This window comes from Cydia strobilella, chromosome 7 (genome assembly GCF_947568885.1).
Source record: "Cydia strobilella chromosome 7, ilCydStro3.1, whole genome shotgun sequence".
NCBI classification, from domain to species: domain Eukaryota; kingdom Metazoa; phylum Arthropoda; class Insecta; order Lepidoptera; family Tortricidae; genus Cydia; species Cydia strobilella.
The window spans coordinates 11,651,343-11,674,852 of NC_086047.1; the positions used below are offsets into that span (position 1 = coordinate 11,651,343).

The window sequence follows — 23,510 nt, forward strand, 5'->3', positions numbered from 1 at the left end:
ACTCACAACTCGCAACGAAACGTATGCCTATTAGATGTTACTGGACCACACATCTAATACATCCTTGATCAGAACTGGATCGTAGCAGTTAATCTAACCGGTTTTGCAGAATTTTATAGAAAAACCGGCCAAGTGCGAGTCGGACTCGCGCACGAAGGGTTCCGTACCATTACGCAAAAAAACGGCAAAAAATCACGTTTGTTGTATGAGAGCCCCATTACATATTAATATTATTCTGTTTTTAGTACCTATTTGTTGTTATAGCGGCAACAGAAATACATCATCTTTGAAAATTTCAACTGTCTAGCTATCACGGTTCATGAGATACAGCCTCGTGACAGACAGACAGACGTAATACGGACAGCGGAGTCTTAGTAATAGGGTCCCGTTTTTACCCCTTGGGTACGGAACCCTAAAAACAAGCTAGAGTTAGACCAAGAGAAGTCTGCAACGATTTTGATAGCAAACGCGGTGCAAGTGTTATTTATACATTATAATTTCATAGAAGTCTGACGTTTAAAATAACACTTGCACTGCGTGTGTTATCAAAATCGTTGCAGGCTTTTCTTGGTCTAACTCTATTTGATAACGTCAACAAATTGTTTTTAATGTAATAAAGTCATAAGGCGCCTTCTTATTTCAGTTTGCGTAGTGTGATCTGCTTTCTACCTATCTATATCAGCAGCGTACCTATTAGAGGTACGCTGCTGTGCTAGAGAGGTAGGTAGTTAGATAGGTATCGTTGCTGAATACTCAATTCAAAACACTCATATTACTCCCGTAAGAAAGAGCTTATTGAATGCTCTCGAGATAGTTGGGTTGGCTGGTCAGACTAAGTGTCGCGCAATCAAATAATGTGCTTATTTGACAGTCTGGTAATTAGCATTGCGGGTGTTTTCCGCTTTAGTAATTACGTGCTGATGAGTGGCCACTTTCGTTTCCTAGCTATTTAAGCCTAATGAGCGGGGAGTAGGGAATTTAATCTCGCACCAAGATTGGCGATTCGAGATCTCGCACGAAAAATCTGAAATTGGGTGTTTCGAGATCTCGACCGTCAGACTTTCAAGATCGAGCTTAATCTCGACGAGATCGAAACTTGACAAAGTAATTTAAAATGTGTTATTTTAATCAGAAATCTAAGAATTCCGCATTGAAAATAAAAACAACATGTATCAAAAAATAAACTTTTATAAAATAAAAAAACAAGAAATATATAGCTCTTATTTGCATGTAAGAAAAAGTGGCAAAAAATATTTTTAAACATAATTGTAAGCAGAGGCCCTAATATGTTCAGGTGATATTTTTGACAAACACTGAGCAAGTTACAAAAAAATGTAGGGTATATAAGAGAGCAAAAATCATATAAATAATTGTGGGTACGCTAAGTTCGCCCGATTCTTCCTCACAGAGCGCGCCATAGTGCTTTTATCGTCAGCTTAAGCCGGCCGCACACAACACTATAGCAGCACTGCCTGAACAACACGAATCTAAGGTCAAGAAGATTACTCAAAACAAAGTAATTCACACGGATTAATATCGAAAATAATAATCTCGACCGAGATTGCAAGAATCGAGATTTCCTGTCAACCAGATTGAGTCTCGAAAATTCGTGCGAGATCTCGAAATTACGAGATCGAGATTGCATTCCCTAGCGGGGAGCAGACACCGTCACGGAGCGAGTCTGTTTGTTTGCGTAACGCGTATCAATGGACGTTACGTTCACCGCGACGTTATACCCTATACGGGATTGTCATTTACAAAGCTATACATGATAATACTATTACTTATTCTGTGGCTATACTACTAGTATTATATGATCGGTGGCATATCATATAGGTAATATTAAGGGGCCCACTGATTACCAGTCCGCCTGCAGTCTCTGGCCTTATCGGGCGGCCTGCCATCCTAGGCCAATAACGTCCACACACATAAGCGATTAATGCCCGCCGTCAATGGCCCTTTAAAATAAAATAAACCGGCCAAGTGCGAGCCGGACTCGCGTTCCAAGGGTTCGGTACATTACACAATTCAAACAATGTATTTTTTATGTGAAACGTGAGTGAAATGTCTTTTTAAAAACCCAGTTTTCTTATTCATGTTACCCAACTTGCGTCAATATCTTTTTCATTGACATTCAGACAACCTTGAACTTTATTAACCCGACGCATTAGTTATTCAAATTCGATCATCCATCAATTTCGCGCTGAGTTTAAGGTGTGACATGACAAAATATTCCTTTATATTTTGGCAGCATTGCTGCTCCTACATTTAGGCATTTGCCTCATCGAGAAAGCGTAAATTCTTACGTGGAGATGCAGATTTCATGTAAATGAAAGAGCAGATTTGAGCGGTTGAAGAACTCTATACACTTTTACATTGATATTGATATGGCGCATCACACTGCCGACGACTTTTCCTCCAAATCAAACAAGACCAAAGAAGAAACTCGCTCATCGGTACTTGTTTCACGCTAATCTTCGGTTGTATGACAGGTCGCCTGTCACAGGTGCCTTTTGTATCAACATATTGAAATAATTTTTTATTAAAAAAACATTTTTTTTGACATTAATGTTCGTTCGTTTCATGTCGTAGCAAGCGGTTTGTGCTGTTCCACTAAAAAATAATCATGAAGCTTAAAAAAAATAAACCGACGAAAAAAGTTAAGCTGCACAATGAAATATTCAAAAAGAAAAGAGATGTAACAAATATCAACACACGATATCCGGATAGACTCGTGCTTCCGAAAATGCACACTGCAATGAGGGGTAGACATTGTTACGCCATGTGTATTAAGATATTTAATCATTTACCAGAGCAATTACGAGAACTACCCCTCAAAAAATTAAGGCACAAACTATTTACTTGGCTGGTTCAAAAATGCTTTTATCACAGAATATTTTAATAATGGGTTATTTTAGCGAGTAAGCTACTAGATATATGGACCTGTATATATTTAATAGCCTGGCGCCGACTCAAAATTACTTACGTATACTTACATTAGTTTAAGAACTTAGTTATTAAGGTTAAATAAAAAAGGTTTATTTTATTTTTTTCTTTTCAGTTTTTTCGGCGGTAAAGTTTTTTTGTTAATAAGTTTTTATTTAATTTTTTTTTGTGGCTGCAATCTACTCCCCCCTATTAAATCACCCCTATTTTCCCACCCTTACGGTAGGATTTTTTTCCAAATTTACATTTGACCAACTTAGAGGGTATACCTCCATTCTAAAATATTTTTTTTCATACAAAAAAAAAATACTCAGCTCTCTCCTCCTAAGGGATTTTTTTTTTTGAAACTGCGGATCAAAAAAAATATTTTGACCTCTGGTATGCGTGTGCCAAACGGCTAAACTGTACATCGATTTACGGGTTTTTTTGCGTACATCTTACACTACAGACTATTTGATCAAATGATTAGATAATGTCAATCCTTACTTCGTTTCTTCTATGATAAGTTCATGATATAAAATTTTGTCGTTGCAAAATTTTGTATAGATAAACATGGACATTAATATGTTACTTTTTATATTCTATTTATTCTACCTTTTATTTATTTCGTTAACGACATGCTATTTACTGATAAAGTTTACGATCTAAGGTTGCCACATTTACGGCGTATATATAATAGCATCTTTCTAACTATACTCATAATAATAGTGTTAACGATAAGAAGTATGTAAGGAGAGGAAAAACCATTAGTTTATGAATCGTAGTAGAAATTAAAAGGACGTAATTAATCATGGGATTAATTAAAATACTACAATTGGACTATTCCAATTCATACTACGTATCACCTGACACACTTATAGCGAAAGATATTATCCACTGTTAACGTCCACGCTAGGCTGTATTTTTTGCCCTCCTCATTTACGCGGTTATATCACACTCATGCGCATTCGCAGTATTCGCACGTGGCTCCGGTGTATGAACGTGACAGCGCTATGCACGTATATAGCGATGTCCCGTTCGGACACCGGAGCGACGACGTGGGAATAAATTCAAATCTATTGTGAAGACCGGCTTTAATAGTATGAGGAGGGTAAAAAAAAGAGTGCGGAATGGGTGAGGAATGCCTCAAAAGTTGATCCCGGGATATAAATATCATATGGATCCCCACGCATCGTATAATAATATACTCCGATTTTATTATACCATGATCCCCACGTTACTTTTGCGTATAAATGTTATAATATAATATATTTAGGTAGGTATGTCCAATTCCACCCAAAACTGTTTAAGGTGCGTTGGGGTAAGATTGAACGGGTTTTTCATGAGGGGTAAGACAAAAAATCGTCCGTATGCCGAAGCATTACGAGCGACTTCTCTTCTTACTCCCCATGAAAAACCCTTTTAATCTTATCCCAATGCACCTTAGCAGTTTTTGCGTATCTAAAAGTTATTTCGATTAACTCTTTCATATCCTAATATTACTGATCCCCATTTAATATTCGATGTTATTGGGATTCCACTACATAATGGAAACATTAACCTGTTAAAAACATTAACATAAATAAAAACCAAACATAAACTACCAAGAAATCAAATAAAAAACTTCCAATTATGTAAAAAAGTTATCTACCTGTTTAACATACGAACTTGTGACCCAAAATGACGCAAATGTCGCAAATCGCTTATTAAGTTATGACCTTCTGCTGAGAATTCGTTGTGCGAATGCGAACGCACTAAATCTTATACCAATAATAATATACACCTTACATAACATTGCATCAAACATTCCCGTCCTGTTGGACAACGACCTAGAACCGGAGGGGAAAGTGCTCACTTGTCCCAAAATAAGCAAGTCGTCCGGAAACTCGTTATGTAGTCGTTTTGAGCTGCTGTTTTTTTTTTTGCAAACTTGTGTACTACAGTCAGCATCAAAAGTAACGGATCAGACTCCGCGTCAAAAGTGTAGATACTTTTGAGATGTGTACATATTACATATTCTCTAATAGCTTAACGAAAAGATACCTTTAGACTGTGACAGATAGTTTAAATCGCGAACTTTAGAGAGATGTCTCTATTTGTAAAATAATTCCATAATGTCAAGTATTTTTGGAGCGCACATCCACTACTATTGATGCTAACTGTCACAAACATTAACATATCATATTTTCATTAATAAAAAGATTTAACTGTCAGTGTTTATAATGTAATGATTGTCTCTTATTATCAGATTCGAGCTGACGCGGACGCTGATCGTATGGAACAGCGCGCTCGCGGCGTTTAGCATCATGGGCGCGTGCCGGACCCTGCCGGAGTTCATCCACGTGCTACGGAACTACGGGATCTACCACTCCGTATGTGTTCCGAGGTAAGTGGCGTCAGGAATTGCGTTCGCGAAAGCATAAAATAGTTTATCTGTTCCGAGCAATTATTTATCTGGCCCATGATGAACGGGTGTAAAAAACTAGCGTTTTTATTTTGTGTTTTTGTATTATTTTGTGAGTAATAAAACCAAACTGCTTCTAAGTAATAAATGTAATAAGTAATACAAATTATTACTACTTAAAACCCTAGTTTGGTTTTAGTCTAGGTGGCTTTGTTAAGATTGTCCCTTGACATTCATTTAATTACCACTGAATCCATAGGCTTCAGTAATTCGCTCCACTCCCTACCCTAGTACAGGGCCTCTGTTTTATCATGCTTCATCCATTCTATTTGATTAGGTTTGGTTAGGATCGAAATGAGCTTTGAAGTGTAGATGATTACGAAGGAAATATCTTTCGTTACCACCTACCTCTACCATACCATCTATTATTATTTTGGGTCTACTGCTGGACTTTAAAATTGGCACCTGCTGAGTTTTATCACAATCGGCTAGTGACTCGTAGACAATGTCAAGTCTTTGGTGGTAGTTGGCTTATCTATATGTTATCGATCCTGGGTCCGCACTGCTGTTTTATATGTTACGTATCATTACACGATCGTATTAGAATGCGATGTGACGTCATATAGATACGACGGTCTTAATCCAACCATCGTATTTTATTATACTTACCATAATAACCTTTTCTGTACCTTACCTATGTATTGCCAATTAGGATTTGAATGCTAAACTTGGTGTATAACATTTTAATTTCCTACCATCTTCTTATAAACAGAATTAAGTTTTTATCAAGTTCCAAAAATAACTCTTATGATGTGCACTTATTTGTTTTTGGTTTCCAAGTATAGTTTCAAATTTAAGCTCGTGGTCGGGTACATCGTTCGTTTGCTTTTTTAACCTTTTCGCATATAGTGACGTAATGTTTTTCCAGCGCGTCCTTCGCAGGACTCTAGAAGTACCTAAGTAGAGGGTTCGACAAACTTTTACTAACTCAGTTTCGTGTTCACGCTTCACGTACCTATCGGATAATATTCTTGGGTGCGTAGCCAACATGCCATTCGTTTACGCTCCGTAGCGAACGAACGCAACTGTCACTGTCGCACTAATATGGAAGAGTGATAGAGACACAAAGCGTTTCGTTATCGTAGCGCAAACGATTGTCACCTTGGCTAGGCACCCTGAGGTGATATTATAGTCGCTGACCAAGCAAAGACGTTTAACGCGCAGAAACAGTAAAAGCGTGCTCTTCGTTTGCGGATAGTCGTTACTGATGTCGAGGTCACAATTACACTAGCTCTTAGATTTCTACTCATTTGCGCTAGATAAGCGTTGTCAATGGTCTAAGGTCCTGGGAGTCACGTATTACGTACATATGTACGTACGTACCTACGTAGGTATTCCACACTTGTCTGGCTAATGTCATTCAGGCGGTGTAGTGCGAAAGTGCCGACCCAATTGTCTGGTGTAATTTGTTACATTATATTTGATTAGTTGTCGCTTTCATTTTATGAGGATGTATTATTATGCTCAATTATTGTGTAAGTACAGTCCGTTAACTCTCAGAACGACATTCGTTTTTCGGGTAAAATCGGACGTAATCGCGTAATAGAAAGTGACAGTTTCTTACTGATTTAGTTGCAATCCAACACCTAAAGAGTGCAGTCGTCTTTTCAGCCTTAAAATATATAGAGTAGTTAATACCACCATAACTAGTAGGTAAACAATATATTTAATTTCATGACTAAATGGGGACTCGTCTCAAAAAGGGTATTTCTGTAAATGGTCAATCATATATAATCATATATAATGTATACAAATATTTTTCAAAAGAAGCGGAAACTTTTAAGAAAAGTGATACGTGTAAATATTTTAATAAAATTCAAGACCGGGTGATAGAAGCAACAGGAATTTCAAAACATACATTAAGAAAAATACTAAGCGAAGCCGACCAAAAACCTCCATCCATGCCCTTTAAACGCCAAAAAAAAAAAAAGAAACCGAGAAAGGACTTTGTGTTAAATCTGGATAGTTTTGATAACGATGTAATCAGGAGGATGGTATATGATTTCCATAATAGATTCAAAGAACTCCCGAATTTGAAAAATTTGCGGTTGAAGCTAATAGAAGCTATTAATTTCAAGGGTTCTACAGTCACGCTACGAAAAATTCTACGAAAAATGGGATTTCGGTACTGTAAAACAAGGGATAATCGAAAAACTTCGATGGAAAAGCATGATGTGCGACTGAAAAGGACCAAATATTTAGATAAAATTTAAATAAGCAGGAATGAAGGAAGGGATATAGTGTATATGGACGAGTCGTATATACACACGTCGCACGTTGGTAGCAAAGGTTGGTCAGACTCTAGCAACGCAGGAATTAAAAAACCAATTTGCAGGCAGTGAAAATGGTTTTATACCTGGTGCGTTGCTTATGTATAAATCTACAGACACAACAGGCGATTATCACAAAGAGATGAATAGCGAGAACTATGAAAAATGGCTTAGAAATTAGCTTATTCCAAATTTGCCGACGAATTCAGTGTTAGTTGTTGATAATGCCCCATATCACAACAAATACACCAAAAAAACTGCCCAATTCTAATACCCGGAAACAAAACATCATAGATTGGTTGATAACACATGATATTTCAGTAGACCCCAGCTTAACAAAACCACGAATTTACGATATTATCTTGCAACACAAACACGAACATATACAATATTCCATAGATAAAATACTGGCTGAACATGGTCATTCTGTTCTGCGTTTACCTCCGTACCACCCAGACTTAAATCCTATTGAGAATATATGGGCCCAATTAAAACAATACGTAGCTCAACGTAATGTTGACATGACTTTGACAAGCGTAAAGAATCTACTGCAAGAGAAGGTCAATATGATTGGTCCAGAAGATTGAAAAAAAGTTCGTCAACACGCAATTAAATGTGAAGAAGACTTCCGTATATATGAAGATAAAATAGACGATTATAGTGACCGATTTATAATTAATACAAATGACTCTGATGTTGAATAGGTAGTTTTAAAAATTACAATAATATCACAATTTTCCAATTGTATAATTTTACCATAAAATATGAATTGAAATATTATGTGACTGGTATTATCAACTATATAATTTCCGCCAGAAGTAGTAAATGACGGTGTGACGTTCTGTTTTCAAATTTGGTTTTCGAATTTCAAATTCTGATTCTAGATGATCAGAACGGAACTCTTCAATGACGCATAGTTTACGTTTGGCGATTTGTTCTCTTCGTTATGTTTGTTAAGCAAGTTAGGTTTTCAAAACGCATTTTTATCAAGCTTGAGTTCTGATGATGGGTTCCATGAGGAATCGAGGGAACTCCTCAAATGTGAAAGGCATACATATAGTGATTTTTGTATTTTCATCAACAAATCCAGCATTTACATTAAAAAAAGTGACATTTGATGAAGTGGAGCTGCTGATGATGATCAGAAATATGAGAACGGAATTCTTTAATGACGCATAGTTCACGTTTGGCGATTTGTCTTCGTTTTTATGTTTGTTAAGCAAGTTAAGTTTTAAAGACACATTTTCGTCAAGCTCGAGTTCTGATGATGGGATCCATAAGGAACCGAGGGAACTCCTCAAATGTGAAAGGCATACATATAGTGATTTTTGTATTTTTATCAACAAATCCAGCATTTACATAAAAAAGTGACATTTGATGAAGTGGAACTTTTTTGAACTGCGATCCTCACAGAACCGAACTGCTATCAGAAAAGTGGGTTAGGTTAGGTTAGAACTGTGACCCTTACAGAAACGAAATGCTATCAGAATATTGGGTTAGGTTAGGTTAGAACTGTGACCCTTACAGAAACGAAATGCTACTAGAAAAGTGGGTGGTTTTACCTCCTTTTAGTTAGGCAAACGGTGCTGTCTTTTTCATTTCATTGTCTGGAGTGCACCATCAACAATAAGTAATCTCTCAACGGCATCCCACATTGAATTTGGTTTTTTTTTCTTAAAAATTATATATTTAGATTATGACAAACAATATAGTCATCAACCGAATATTAAGCATAATGTCATTAAATTTGGGTTTATTTCACATTGAGACAATAGGTATCCTTAACTTTTTGCGGTAAGTTTAAAACTTTTTGTGAGTTAATAAGAAAGCAGAACAGCAGTATCACCTTCGCGTGATAACGCCTATACCCGATGGATGTATCTTTCTAAAATCCGAAGGTCGTTCTCAGAGTTAACGGACTGTATTTTGTAGACGTATAATACGTGTTCTAAAACATACGTTCAGTATTGTTAAAAAAACCGGCCAAGTGCGAGTCGAACTCGCGCACGAAGGGTTCCGTGCCATTACGCAAAAAACGGCAAAAAAAAAACACATTTGTTGTATGGGAGTTGGGAGCCCCACTTAAATATTAATTTTATTCTGTTTTTAGTATTTGTTAATATAGCGGCAACAGAAATACATCATCTGTGAAAATTTCAACTGTCTAGCTATCACGGTTCATGAGATACAGCCTGGTGACAGACGGACAGACATACAGACAGCGAAGTCTTAGTAATAGGGTCTCGTTTTAAGGTTTAAAAAATTGTATGAAACCTGTTTTTCGCTCCTAACTCTTATAATTATTAAAAAATCGAAAAAAAATAACGGTCGGCTATAGCTATGATTAAATTACATCAAATTGTGTAAAAATATCAATAATGTTAATATCCAGAGAGGAAAATGGGGAAAACGTTTGTATGGAAAACCGGTTTCGAGGCGGTCGTCCCCTTTCCTCTTAAGTAGATTACTTGTAAACAGTAGCGTAATAGTGACATAAGAATGACGCACAAGCTTTCAACTCTGTTCGTGGATTTTCCGTTGAGTTACCATATTTACCATATATTTCCAATACCATATTTTTTCTTAACTCAGTGGAAGATTTTTTAGGCCATGCGGTGAAATCATAAAATTGATAACTATCAGAACAGCGGGCTTAGCACGGTAGCATTTTTATCGCCTGTCACCATGCCTGTCACGTTCTAACAAGTATGTAAGTGCAAAAGTGACAGGCATAGTGACAGGTGATAAAAATGCAACCATGCTGACACCGCAGGTTTCATTCAAATCTGTTTAATATGTAGTAAATGTAGGTTTCCTGATCGTTATGTCGTATGAGCATATCAGCATATTCAAATTACATTGATACTTTTTGAAAGAACCAAGTTTGCGCGATTTATCAAGAACACAAAATCCATGATTTCTCCGGATCCATTATTTTCGCTTAACATACTCCACAGTCCACACTCCATGTATGTCAAATCGGTAGATTTTATGGTCCTGGGTCAGTCATTGGTTTTCATTTGATCCACAGAGTCACTGAACGCAAGACTGCATATACGTGCTGCTCTTTATACAATATTCAAGTTTTGTGGTAGAATCAAAGATTTCTTGGACAAGAGATTTAGCCCAACCCGTCATCGTCAATATTTATGCATTCATTCATGCCCTAAAAGGATGGAAGTCTCGCTGAATTTAACAATGTCACAAAAGTAATATTAACTCATTAAATTACTAAAAAACTGCAACCTACTCCGTTCACTAAATAGTCATGATGTGCTTAACTGATTTCAAATTCATGCTAAATCTATAATGTACCACATGACATTTTACGCCAATCATTGCATTGCATTACAAGACCTGATGTTTTGAATATTGCTCAACAACTTGCTGTTTAACGTTAATACCTATGCCTTAAGAACGTATTTACATGTAAGTAGGTATTCTTTTAATCGACTGTTTTGCAGGAGAATATATTTCCATACATCAAAATGTGTTCATTTATTGGTATTACATACTAACTTTTGTTGACTTGGCTAAACGTGAAGTGACGAATTGACGATAACGGGTTGGGCTGAATCTTATCTGGTTTCGAAAAAAGTAGCGTCACTTGAACAGGTACAATTACAACAACAAACACAGGTTCAAGTAGGTACTATACAAAATCTAGGTATTTGAAAATAGGTAATTATGACACGTGATCATTGAATCCATATTAGGATTTTAAATGCTTTAAATACGAGAATAAATAATGGAGTTGACCATTTTTTCAACTGCCACTAAGTACATGGAAATTGTAAATCATATCTACGTTAAACATTGGAATAAATAACGGAATTGACTTGGTTTTTATGTTGTCTCAATGTTGAACAATGCTTAAATTGAACATGTTTATGTCTAGATAATACCTACAATCCTACATAGGGACATACTGCGAACGCTGAATATTCGTAGGAATCGTAGGCATTAAGTATTGTCCGCTCAACAAATCATGTCAATTTGAATATAACCCCCTGAATCCCAGAGACCTTTATAAAGGACAAATTCAAACATTTAGTTTCAACTTTTATTAAACAAGAGAAGGTTCAAAATTCAAAAACAAAACAAAAGCTTCTGGGATCCAGGAGGCAATTGACCAGTGCATCGCTCTCACACAAGTGCTTGCAATCCAATACCACTAAGTGTATGTATGCGCGCATGCGACAGTGGCCCCCGCAGCATTGATTCACTTGCACCCCCATTCAGCTGGGTCATTCACGAGCTCCGTAACCCCCCACTCCACCCTCCGTAACTGGGAGGTGGACTTCTAACTTCGCTTTTTGGCTGAAACTTGAAAATTCTCTACATTCATTGATCATGTGACACGAATACGTGAATCGGGCACATATGAGCCAAGTTTACAAATTATGGTTTCTATATTTATATTAAAGTGTAATGTTTGTAATTAGGCATAATTTACTAAATATTATAGCTCCACCGTTCTAATTATTTATTTGGTAAGTTATTTTATTCGTATATGTAATAGATGTATAAGTGCAACGGTAAATATCTTGGTGATCGGTATCGATATCGGTCATGGAAATGCGGGGTTATATTGCGCTATGCTATAACTTACCCCCTTAAAAGTTAAAACATACACATAGGTGACAAATAACAATATCAGACCTGCTAGCATGAGTTGCGTTCTCGCGCGCGACTCCATACATCTAGCGCGACTTCAAGTATGGACTCGCGCGCGAGAACGCAACTTATGCTAGACCGCCTGTAGGGTACACGGTAAGAACATGCCTAGTCACTTTACTCGTACGTAGTAACATTTTGAGTAATCGCGTTTTTAAGTTTGGAATGATATAAAAATGTACGTTAATTCCGTGAGGTTTTGAAGTAAAAAATATTTATACAGTGGTAATAGAATTTCATTAAGAACTCTGCATTTTTAAACTAGTAGTAGTAGTAGTAAACTCTTTATTGTACAGAAATACATATTAAAAATAACATGGTACAAATAATAAGATCGAATTACAAAGGCACTTAAATCTCATTTTCCGAAAATCATAGAATCAAGCTTCATGAGGGATTGACCATTGTGTTTCCTCGACAATTCCAGTTATCGATGTTATCGAATCTTTTCGCATATTCCCGTTCACCACCTTTTTACATTATTCTGTAACATTTGTCCTCTTTGCATCTCCATATTAAAATAAATCACGTCAACGTTACATATGTCATTTATGCCGCTTGAGTTTTCATAAGTCATTCCGGTGCCGTGTTATGGTAATGGTTAAAGAAATATTCTTGTTAAAGTTACAATGAAGATTCTTTCACTATATACTGCTCTAATTGTGGAGTTCATTTAAAACAACTAAAGTAGCATTGTGTTGAAACTCACATAGCGAGTAAAACTCACAAGAATCATGAATCACAATCACAATGTCCAAAAAGAACGAGTGGCACTTTTTATAGACTTAATAATATTTTTAGTATCTTGCAATATTCCATAGAGGAAAATTAACAACCCACAGTTTCGAATATTTTTAATATAATATGTTATTTAATAAAATAAATGTATTTTCTGTTTTATCCATTATTTTTCTAAATCCAAAAGTCTTATTTCATTACTTAAATGATGTCGTGTTTAGTGACAAATATTTATCGATAAAACACAGTAGTCAATCCCTCTTGACATTTGATTTCTGCTATGAGAATTCCGGTCCTTGGTAATTAAGGTCTTTCCTGTACCCAAATGAAATCTAAAATCGAGCCTCTCCTAACGCCACTCGTCCCATCCCTCGATACAATAGCACCACATAAGTGAACTAACAGGACACTGATTAGTAAAACGTCTTATTGAAGACCGAAAAAAGCATGCTGGATCTCATATAATATATATTAGCAAGGAAAGTCCAATAAAATCATATTCTTTTTGGGGAAACGTAGTACAGGTCCATCTGGCACGAGCGCTCAGCGATCACTGTCACATTTCGAAAGATGGAGGGAGATAGAGCTTGCAGGGCGTACGTCGATATATTGTTACGATAGAATTTGTCGATGTTTATTTATTTTCAAAATATTATAAATCGAAATTCGGAAGCCGTCAAATTACTATTTTAGTTATGATTGATTTTTCTCCTTTCTTCATTTCATAGTGTCACATAGTAAAAAAACAAGTAAAGTTGGAGTAAAAATTCGAATTGGAGGTTACGTTGGGAATTAATTCGTCATAATGTATCGAGCGTAGTGTTTTTTATCTGTGTCATTAAAGATAATATAATCAAGAATTATATATATTTTCCCACGTCTACAAATATCAACGATTCTTAGAAAAATAGGATAATTCTTGGGGTATTTTTGCATATTTGGCTCAGGGAACGGCTTTAATATTGTTCGATAAATAACGTTAAATATCACGGAACCCTTCGTGCGTAAATATGACAAGCGCTAAACCGGTTGCTACTCGAAATACATATATTAGCTAAATGGAATTAATTGGTGTGGCGAACCGGCGACGCGACCTCTCGAGGCCACACAAGGCTAATGTCAGCCATAAACAAATGAAAATTATCTTTGCTTATACGAGTAAACATATTAAAATTTAATTATCTAAAGACAAAGACGCCTAGTCTTACTAAGATGGCATATAGTCGAGAAATTCGGACGGGCACCGCCGTGGCGGGGTGGCCTAGGGGTTCATGGCGTTAGCCGCGATAGCTAAAGACGCCGGTTCGAATCCGGCCTTCACCACTGGAGGGCTTCGTCACTTTTTCTTTAATATATGACATCTATTACAGTTTTTAATTTATATATAGTAGTGTGACTACTTAAAAAACACAAACCAAAATATTTACTACAATAATTTGATTTGTTCCCAAACTTGTTCATAGATGGCAGCACCAGTCTCTCTCGCTACAACGTAAATCCGTAAGGAGTTCGTTTAGGAGGTGCAAGCGCGCACTGCTTGCCCTTAGAGCTGGTCAAAGACGCCTAGTCTTACTAAGATGGCATATAGTCGAGAAATTCGGACGGGCACCGCCGTGGCGGGGTGGCCTAGGGGTTCATGGCGTTAGCCGCGATAGCTAAAGACGCCGGTTCGAATCCGGCCTTCACCACTGGAGGGCTTTCGTCACTTTTTCTTTAATATATGACATCTATTACAGTTTTTAATTATCTAGTTACATATTACTTATTTATTATTTATTACGCGTTAGAAACATGTAGCGAAAAAAAACAGTAATAAATAAAAGTCTGCCCACGAACGAATTAAAAGCCTTATTATGTTTGCAAGTAATCTACTTAAACACAAAACAACTTTCAGTCAATTTGAGGAACATGTAGCTTGCGAAAAATATAATCACTCTTTGTAAAAGTGCATGCCAAGCGGAAACTTCCTCGTCCAGTTTTAACTTAAAAAGGTTTGATTACCAGTGTGCCGTCGGAAAGTGACCGAAATTTCCAAACGGAAAAAATTATTAAGTATTTATTTTAAGCTCTTAAACTTTATTGAACATAAAAAAAGTACAATAGGTGGACTTGATGCCTCTATGCATTCTCTGCCAGTCAACCTTATGGAAATTAAAATGCGTCAAGGTGGGTGCAGTGAGAAAAGAACTTCGGAAACTTCTCGTGTTTTTGTATGAGGATCGAAATATTCCATTTCCAAATTGAAAGTTTCTTTTATGTCCTGGGAATTTTTGTGAAATATCGGAGAAAACTTTTAATTTTTTTGGAATGTTTCCGCCACTTGCACATCTGTGGGATCGATTACTTGAAATTGGGAATTATTTTGTCTTCCTAGCTATGTATCGCATATACCGGTGGAGACAGCTTTCCTTACCTTGCCCCTTCACTTTGTTCTCTTACTTCCACGTGCTCCAACCTAAACCAGTCTTATCACATGCGTCAAGTTCGTCTTGTCTCTTTCGTTGAAGTCTACTGAGCTTCCATTCTATATAGGACATGAATAAGGAATACATGCTTAAGTTGTATTTATACGGCTATCACTATCATACTGGGAATATGGAATATATGGATTCCGCAGAGGATCCTTTTCTCTTACATAACGTTCGGTTGGCTGTCAGCCAAATCAGACACTGCTTAAATTCACCATGTTTCATCCTATTGAATATACATTTGAAAAGAGTAAATTGCGACAAAAACACATTTCATAGTGACATAAAAACGACTGTAACTAGAAGATTTTATCTCGTTACATTTATTTATTAGCTAATTATTAATTAGTATTGTGATATTAGTGTGAAGAGGTACTAAAATGATAGATGCCGATTAAAAAAAAACTGACTGTAAGTAACAATTGTCAAGTTTCTCTTTCGCTATCGCAAATCAGCTGACAGTCAAGGCATAATGTAAATAGAGCTAGATCTAGACCACGATGTTCCCAATATAGCATTCAATTCACTTCTGATATTTAAAAACTGTGCCAGAGCCAGGAAAGACATGCAGTTGCAGTTACAATGCAATAAAATGTTTCAATTAAATAAAGTTTAAGATATTTATCATGTTCAGGAATTTATTTACTGGCCTTGAATATGCATTGAAAACTATAAAAAGATTTTCTTAACCTGGTGATTCTTGACCTTTAAAAAGTTTTGATTAATTGTAGCCATTGTAGGACTTTAAGGTGCTCTGCGTCTATTTTGTCAGTTACTTTGACCGGAATTAACCATATCCAATAGCATACTTCTAGACGGCTCCCTAATTCTTTGTTGTAATCAGTTTGTTATTTTGTCAACGGAAGTTTGATCCGGCTCAGTAAGTAAAAAACAAAAAAAAAAGGAAATTCCATTTTAAGCTTTGGGCATTTTGCCAATGCTACTGTGCCAAAATGCTTGGAAAATCTAGATTCTACCTATAGACTGATATCAAACATTTTTCGCATCCACTTTTAGAGTTTCTATCCAAATATGAAATACTTGGTTTATAAGACGTGGATCTCAAATTGTATTAGGCCAGGAAATAAATGCCCAAAAAAGGTATAGAGGGAAATGCTTGGAACACAATTTTTGACTTCGTAGCTTTGTTTGGACTAGTTAGGAGGTGAACACAGGGCCGGATCTAGGGTAGAGCGAGTTGAGCGGCCGTTCTAGGCGCTGGATGGCAAGGCGGGCGCCAAAATGGCAAATGAGAAAAAAAATAAGTATTAAAAGACGCGTGTGACGCGGGCCCAAAATACGGTTCGTTTTGCTTTGGGTAAAAGCTTCAACGAAGGGCGCCAAAACCTGATTTCGCTCTACCCTGATCAAGGACTCGGGCCGGCACTGGATGAACATATCAAAGGTCCCCAGCCATAACCCTGGTGCTGGGGGGGAGAGGAGGGTTTGAAGGTTCCATTTTTCGGTTTTTCGATTATATCTCTGAAACTATGCGTCTGAGCGACTTGGCCACTTATACAAAATGAAAAGAGATTTAATTTGTTACAAGTTATATTCAGTCAAGTTTTTCGATATCTTGTATAGTTTTTGAGATATCCGCTCTTGAAGGTTTATTTAGGGCTCTCATTTTTATCTTGATTATCTACATCAGTGAAGCTGCTAGGCCGGGGTTGGGATCGTTTTCGTATAAATCGGGGGTGCTGAATTAATTTATGGTATCAACATTGACACCATTCCTAAGTAAAAACAAAATTAAAAAAAATGATTTTTTATAAAACTCTTTACGCTTAAACCGCCGAACCGATTTCGTTGAAATTTGGTATAAAGATGGTTTGAGTCCCGGGACAGTACATAGGATAGTTTTTATAACCAAAATCATCTTTTAAGGGTGTGAAAAGTGGGGTGGAAATTTGTATGGGGAACCAATAACCGCTGAACCTATTTCAATAATATTTGGGATGGTCTACATGTTTGATTTAGATGATAATGATACCAATCATAACTTCAAACCTAAATTTAAACAGTATTAACCTCAGGAATTCAACTTCGGCGAAGAAGCTGAATTCCCCTCACACAAAATTTCATACCTTTAAAGTATGATTTTTGAGATAAAAACTATATTATATCCCGTCTCGAAACTTAAAACACCTATTTACCAAATTTCAACTAAATCGGTTCAGCGGTTTAAGCCTGAAGAGGAGTTAAAAAAAAAGTTATTTGTTTAAAGTTTATATGTTTTTATTTCGGAAAGGTGTCAATGTTGATGATAGCATAAATGAATTCAGCACCCGATTTATACGAAAACGTTACCAAACCCGGCCTAGCAGCTTTACTGACAATGTAGATAATCAAGATAAAAATGAGAGCCCTAAATAAACCTTTAAGAGCTGATATCTCAAATACTATACAAGATATATATGAGTATGAGTATGATATCGAAAATTCAGCCGTAACTGATTAAAACTTGTAACAAATTAAATCTCTTTTCCATTTGTATAAGTGGCCAAGTCGCTCAGACGCATAGTTTCCGAGATATAATCGAAAAACCGAAAAATGGAACCTTCAAACCCCCCTATCTCCCCCCCCCAGCACCAGGGTTACGGCCGGGGACTTTTGATATGTTCATCTCCTAACTAGTCCAAACAAAGCTACGAAGTTAAAAATTGTGTTCCTAGCATTTCCCTCTATACCTTCTTATTGCTTGGCCTATATGTAAATAACAGGCATCCTGAAAATTGTTTTAATAATTTCAGGTCTTATTGCAATTATTAAACAAGTTTTTAAGAATTCAACATTTCTACTATAGAGTAGAAATGTAAATAGTTACAAACAATAACATAACTGAGTCGAGTCTTAAAGTGAGGATTCCAAAGTTACCATCTGGTAATCACTGGATTATACACTTAATTTTTTTTCGCGATTTCGTGGTTGTTCCCATAGTAAAAGTTGCTCAGTATAATCCCAAAACCTCTCTGGCAACGGGAATGCACTTATTTTTTAGCCACCCTGTATATTAGGTTAACAAAACTACCCAAATGACCGTCTGTCACTTCACCATTAATTGTATTAGGTAGACCCCTCGCAAATTAACATTGACGTAGGTATTCATGAAACCAACAAGGTGCGGTTTCGAAGGGTACGCACTACGCACAATAATATTTGTATTGTGATCGTGATGTCAATATCGTTTACGTAATACGTATACAATATGTATACAATGTACATCTAAGAACTTATTAGCTCCGGCAGTTGTTTTGATTCCCAAATGTTTATTGTGGCTTTCTTTGTCACAACTAGGTAGATGCTAAGCACAGGAGCTACACACACAAGACGATTTATAAATAAGTAGGTACAGTAGATAAAACCTATAAATATTGTATTTCTTATTTTAAAACTCAAAATCGAATCCTACTAACAATTAAACCTAGATGGATTGACTTTTCTGCTTCGTTAGCCTCTGGTTTAAAAATTAAAACGCATCATTACTTTACAATTTAGTACCCACCGGGCTACCGCGAAAACTCGGGCAAACTAATTATTTTTAAAATGAACATTACCTTAATCGAATTGTCGTTTTCAAACGCCCCTATATTGTAAATTTCATCGGAATCGCTGGAGCCGTTGTTGAAAAATTAAAAAAAAAATGTATGAAAATGTATCTTAAAAAATATGATAGATTATTTGCCGCTACTTTATAATTCGATATAGGACGGGGCCCTTGCGCTCGGTTCTTTAAGTAGCCTCGGATAAAATGGGTTACTTTATATCCCTTGTTGTATATCCACTATTATCATAATTATTATGAATGTCACCTGGCACTGATACCGGATGCTGAAATGGCAGTTCGATTGGACAATATACTACCCAATGTGTGAGCTGTTATTTTATTTTAGTACCAAACCAGACGGAATGGGTAATAAATACGTCGGGCATTAGAACTGTCATTTTAGTATCTAACTAGGATATAAAACCGAGTTTAGAGCGCTTCAGGTAGGTATTTAAGTTGTCCCAAAAGTCTCGAACTATAAAAAGCCTGTCAACTTTTATGTGACGCAAGTTTGTGGTTGCTTTTTTACACTCGACGTATATTATAAAAACTATAGGTTACATAGAATTTATATAAATAGAAGTTACCATTCAAACATTGCGCAGATTCTGTGTAAATATTGTCAATTTGCAGCAAATAGCAAATGTCCGTGTTTTTACCTCATTCCCAGTGGGCTGAGTAAAGTGCAAACAATCTTTCATTTCCGAAGAGGAACCTTCAGTGCTTGTTTAGATAATGACCTCTAATCTGATACACTCACTAGGTTGTGTATTCTCATTGCTAATACGAGCACGGGGAAAAAATACTTACCTAACCTAAAAACTAATTGCACAGCAAAACAACATTATGCTGTTCAAATCGGAATTTTTTGAAGGACGATTTTTTTCAATCGTTTATAGAAAACGTCAATCGATACTCAGATAATGTATGGAAATACTCGGGTGGCTTTCTTGGCATTTGTTATTCCGATACATTTTTCTTTTCGTGTAGTGTTTGTTGATGTACAATTGTTATCTTGGCTAGATAGGTCCCCCCGAAGTAATCTTATTTTGTTTTGTCCGAGTGATAAACTGCCACGTTCATGTAGCATGGCAACCTAAAGGGGCCCACTGACTTTCAGTCCGCTGGATGATACCGGCGGTTACATATCAGAATACCGAAAATTGATTTACCTGATGTCGAATGACCTATGCTCGATACACCTATTTAAAAAGACCTAATGGTCAATTAACCTAAGCTCATAACACCTAATGAACGATATACCTAATGCACGTTTCACCTAATATTGTTTTACCTAAGCTCTGATTACCTATAGTCGATTTACCTAAAATTGACACACCTAATGCTTAAAATATCTAAAGCCGATTCACCTAATACACGAAATATCTAATGTTGATATACCTAATGCACGAATTACCTAAAACTTATATACCTATTGCTCGAAACACCTAAAGCTGATATACCGAATGCATGAATTACCTAAAGCTGTTTTACCTAACGAACCAAACACCTAAAGTCGATATACCGCGTACAATGTAATCTACTATTGAATAAATTATACGACATAGGAGTGAGAGGTATAACACATAAATGGCTTGCTTCCTACCTAAAAAATCGTAAGCAATACGTTGAAATCCAATACCACGATCATAACACGGGTCAAATAACTAACGAAAAATCAGACGAACAAATCATTAATCACTCTATACCGCAGGGAAGTGCAATTAGTTGTTTGTTATTTATAATTTATATAAATGAACTTCCTAAAGTCATAGACAAACCATGCGTGTTATTTGCGGATGACGTCTCAATCCTTACATCATGTTTAAATAACGACACCTTGGACACCGACCTAAATGACACAATGAATAAAGTGGTAAGCTGGCTCAATGACCACAATCTGGAATTAATTTAAACAAAACAAAAGTCATGCAATTTAAACCAGTACAAAAGCGCTCTTTAGAAATTGATTATTCGTTTAACGGGTTCAAACTAGAATGTGTAGAAACCTTCACCCTTCTAGGGTTTGATATCGATACAGGCGTAAACTGGAAAGCACATGTAACGAAAATCAAGAATAAAATGCTTAAGTTCATATATGCCCTGTGAGAATTAAAAAAACGACTAGTCTACAATCGGCAAAAAAAGCCTATTATGCTTATGCCTACTCTTGGCTCAAGTACGGTATTATCCTTTGGGGAAATAGCACAGACGTAAATGATTTATTTTTACTACAGAAGAAATGCATACGCATCCTCGCGAATATTAGGAGTCCAGCGAGCTGTAGACCACATTTCATTAACTACGAAATTCTGACCCTAACTTCGATGTATATTTTTGAAACCTGTAAATTCGTAAGACAACATTCGGACCTATTTACAAAGTTAGTAGACCAGCCCCGACGCTTCGAAACAAGGTGTAAACATGATTTAGCTTTTCCGTCAACTTCTAAACTCAAACTCCATAGTACAAGTCCAAATGTCATGGCAGTTAAAATATATAACTACCTTAAAAACGACATTAAAGCTCAAGCAAATGAGAAACAATTTAATAAAATGTTGAAAGACTTTCTAATAAATAAATGCTACTACGACTTAAAGGACTTTTTTAATGATAATGTTACAGACACCTAAGAAATTTATTAAAACAATGACATACTTAAATTACTATGACATACATACTTACCTAAATTTATAACAAAACAATTTTATAATATGAATATTGTACAATAATTTATTTATTATAATAAATGTATTAATGATCTCATGTGTAATTAAAAATTGTTTTATGACCTGATTAATAATTTGCTACATACAATACAATAAAAAATATAATAATAATATGTTATGAGTAAGCTAGTGATATGCTGTGCCCTTACAGGGTCCATGTGAGACATTGTATATTATAATTTACATCTATACTGTACCATGGTTGCAATAAAGAATTATGTATTAGGAATTATAAACCTAATGCAAGGAATACCTAAAGTCGATATACCTAATCCACGTAATACCGAAAGTCGATATACCTAATAGTCGATACCCCTAAACTTGATTTACCTATTGAACGAAATACCTAAAGCTAATATACCTAATGCACGTGACACCTAAATTTCGTCTATTAAGTATATCGACTTTTGGTTCTTCGTCCTTTAGGTATATTGACTTTAGGTATTTGGTTCATTAGATATATCAGCTTTAGGTGTATCGTTCATTAGGTATATCAGCTTTAGGTGCTTCGTGCATTAGGTATAGCTTTAGGTGAAACGTGCGTTAGGTAAACGTGCATTAGGTATATCGTGCATTAGATGTTTCGTCCATTAGGTTAATTGAGATTAGGTATTATAAACATAGGTCATTCAATGTTTAAGTAAAATGATAGTTAGGTAATTTAAAAATAGGTTAATCGAGCATAAGTGATTCGTCATTAGGTAAATCAATTTTCGGTATTCTGATATGTAACCATATCGGCCTGCCAGTTGTTCGGAACGGAACTGTCAAATTTTTGTTCTAACTGACATGCCCATATCGTCCGGCGGGTTGGAGTCAGTGGGCCCGTTTAGGAGTGGCTCAGTAAAAAAGTAGTATAACATCTGGTTGTTATATTTTTTTATTTTTTGCTAATTATGAAGCAGTTTTTTTGTATATTATATAAAATAAAAATAAAATTATATTGAAAAATATGAGATTGTTTGAGTTTTCTCATTTTTATTGCAATGTACCTTGAAAACTTTTAAACAACGCAATTCAATTGCCGTTTTCCACAATGCCACAATTGCATTTCCATTTTCACAACTTGTGTATCATGTTACGAATAAGTTATACCAATTAAATGGATTTTATCTTGGGTAGTCAGGAAGTCTCTCCAATCTAACCTCTGAATGGGAGACAAATGTCTGTAAAGATGGCACATACACAAAAGTATAAACTCGATGTAACTACCTCAAAGTGAAGTCAAATAAAAAAAGTTAAATATTGAACAAAAGACAATTTAATAGGGTATTCATTAGCTCTACAAGCTTAAAGAAAAAACTATGTTTATGAGAAACACCTCATAAATTCTCTCAGAAGACAGTGTCCAAAATGTGTTAGAAGAGATGTAGGTACTAATAAAAATGGCGCAAACTTGAATTCCCCCCATTTTTTTAAAAACGATTGTATTTAATTTTATAGTTTCGTATCTACAGATTACTATAATAAAAGGTCTGCTTATAAAATTTATCACAAAATATAATCAAAAATCCACATAATGTGCTGCCACTTTTTTTCCGAACCACTCTGTACTTGCCTACAGAGTGTAGGCATTATTAGGCACAGAATAAATAATATTACTAAGTACAGAATTCTCACTATCTAACAAATGAGTTTGATAGCGATAGGCCACGCATCGTGTTGTCTCTCCCTGTCTGTAGCGCATAACGC

The 23,510-nt window shown here is 35.9% G+C and overlaps 1 protein-coding gene across 1 annotated transcript in view; it reads left to right on the top strand.

Annotated features, from left to right (window-relative positions):
- LOC134743178 (very long chain fatty acid elongase 6) overlaps nt 1-23,510 on the top strand; it is a 62,202-nt gene that overhangs the window by 7,237 nt on the left and 31,455 nt on the right. Inside the window, exon 2 of the mRNA XM_063676558.1 lies at nt 5,174-5,311. Within this exon, the coding sequence (XP_063532628.1) occupies nt 5,174-5,311 (138 nt within the window). The remainder of the gene's footprint in view (nt 1-5,173; nt 5,312-23,510) is intronic.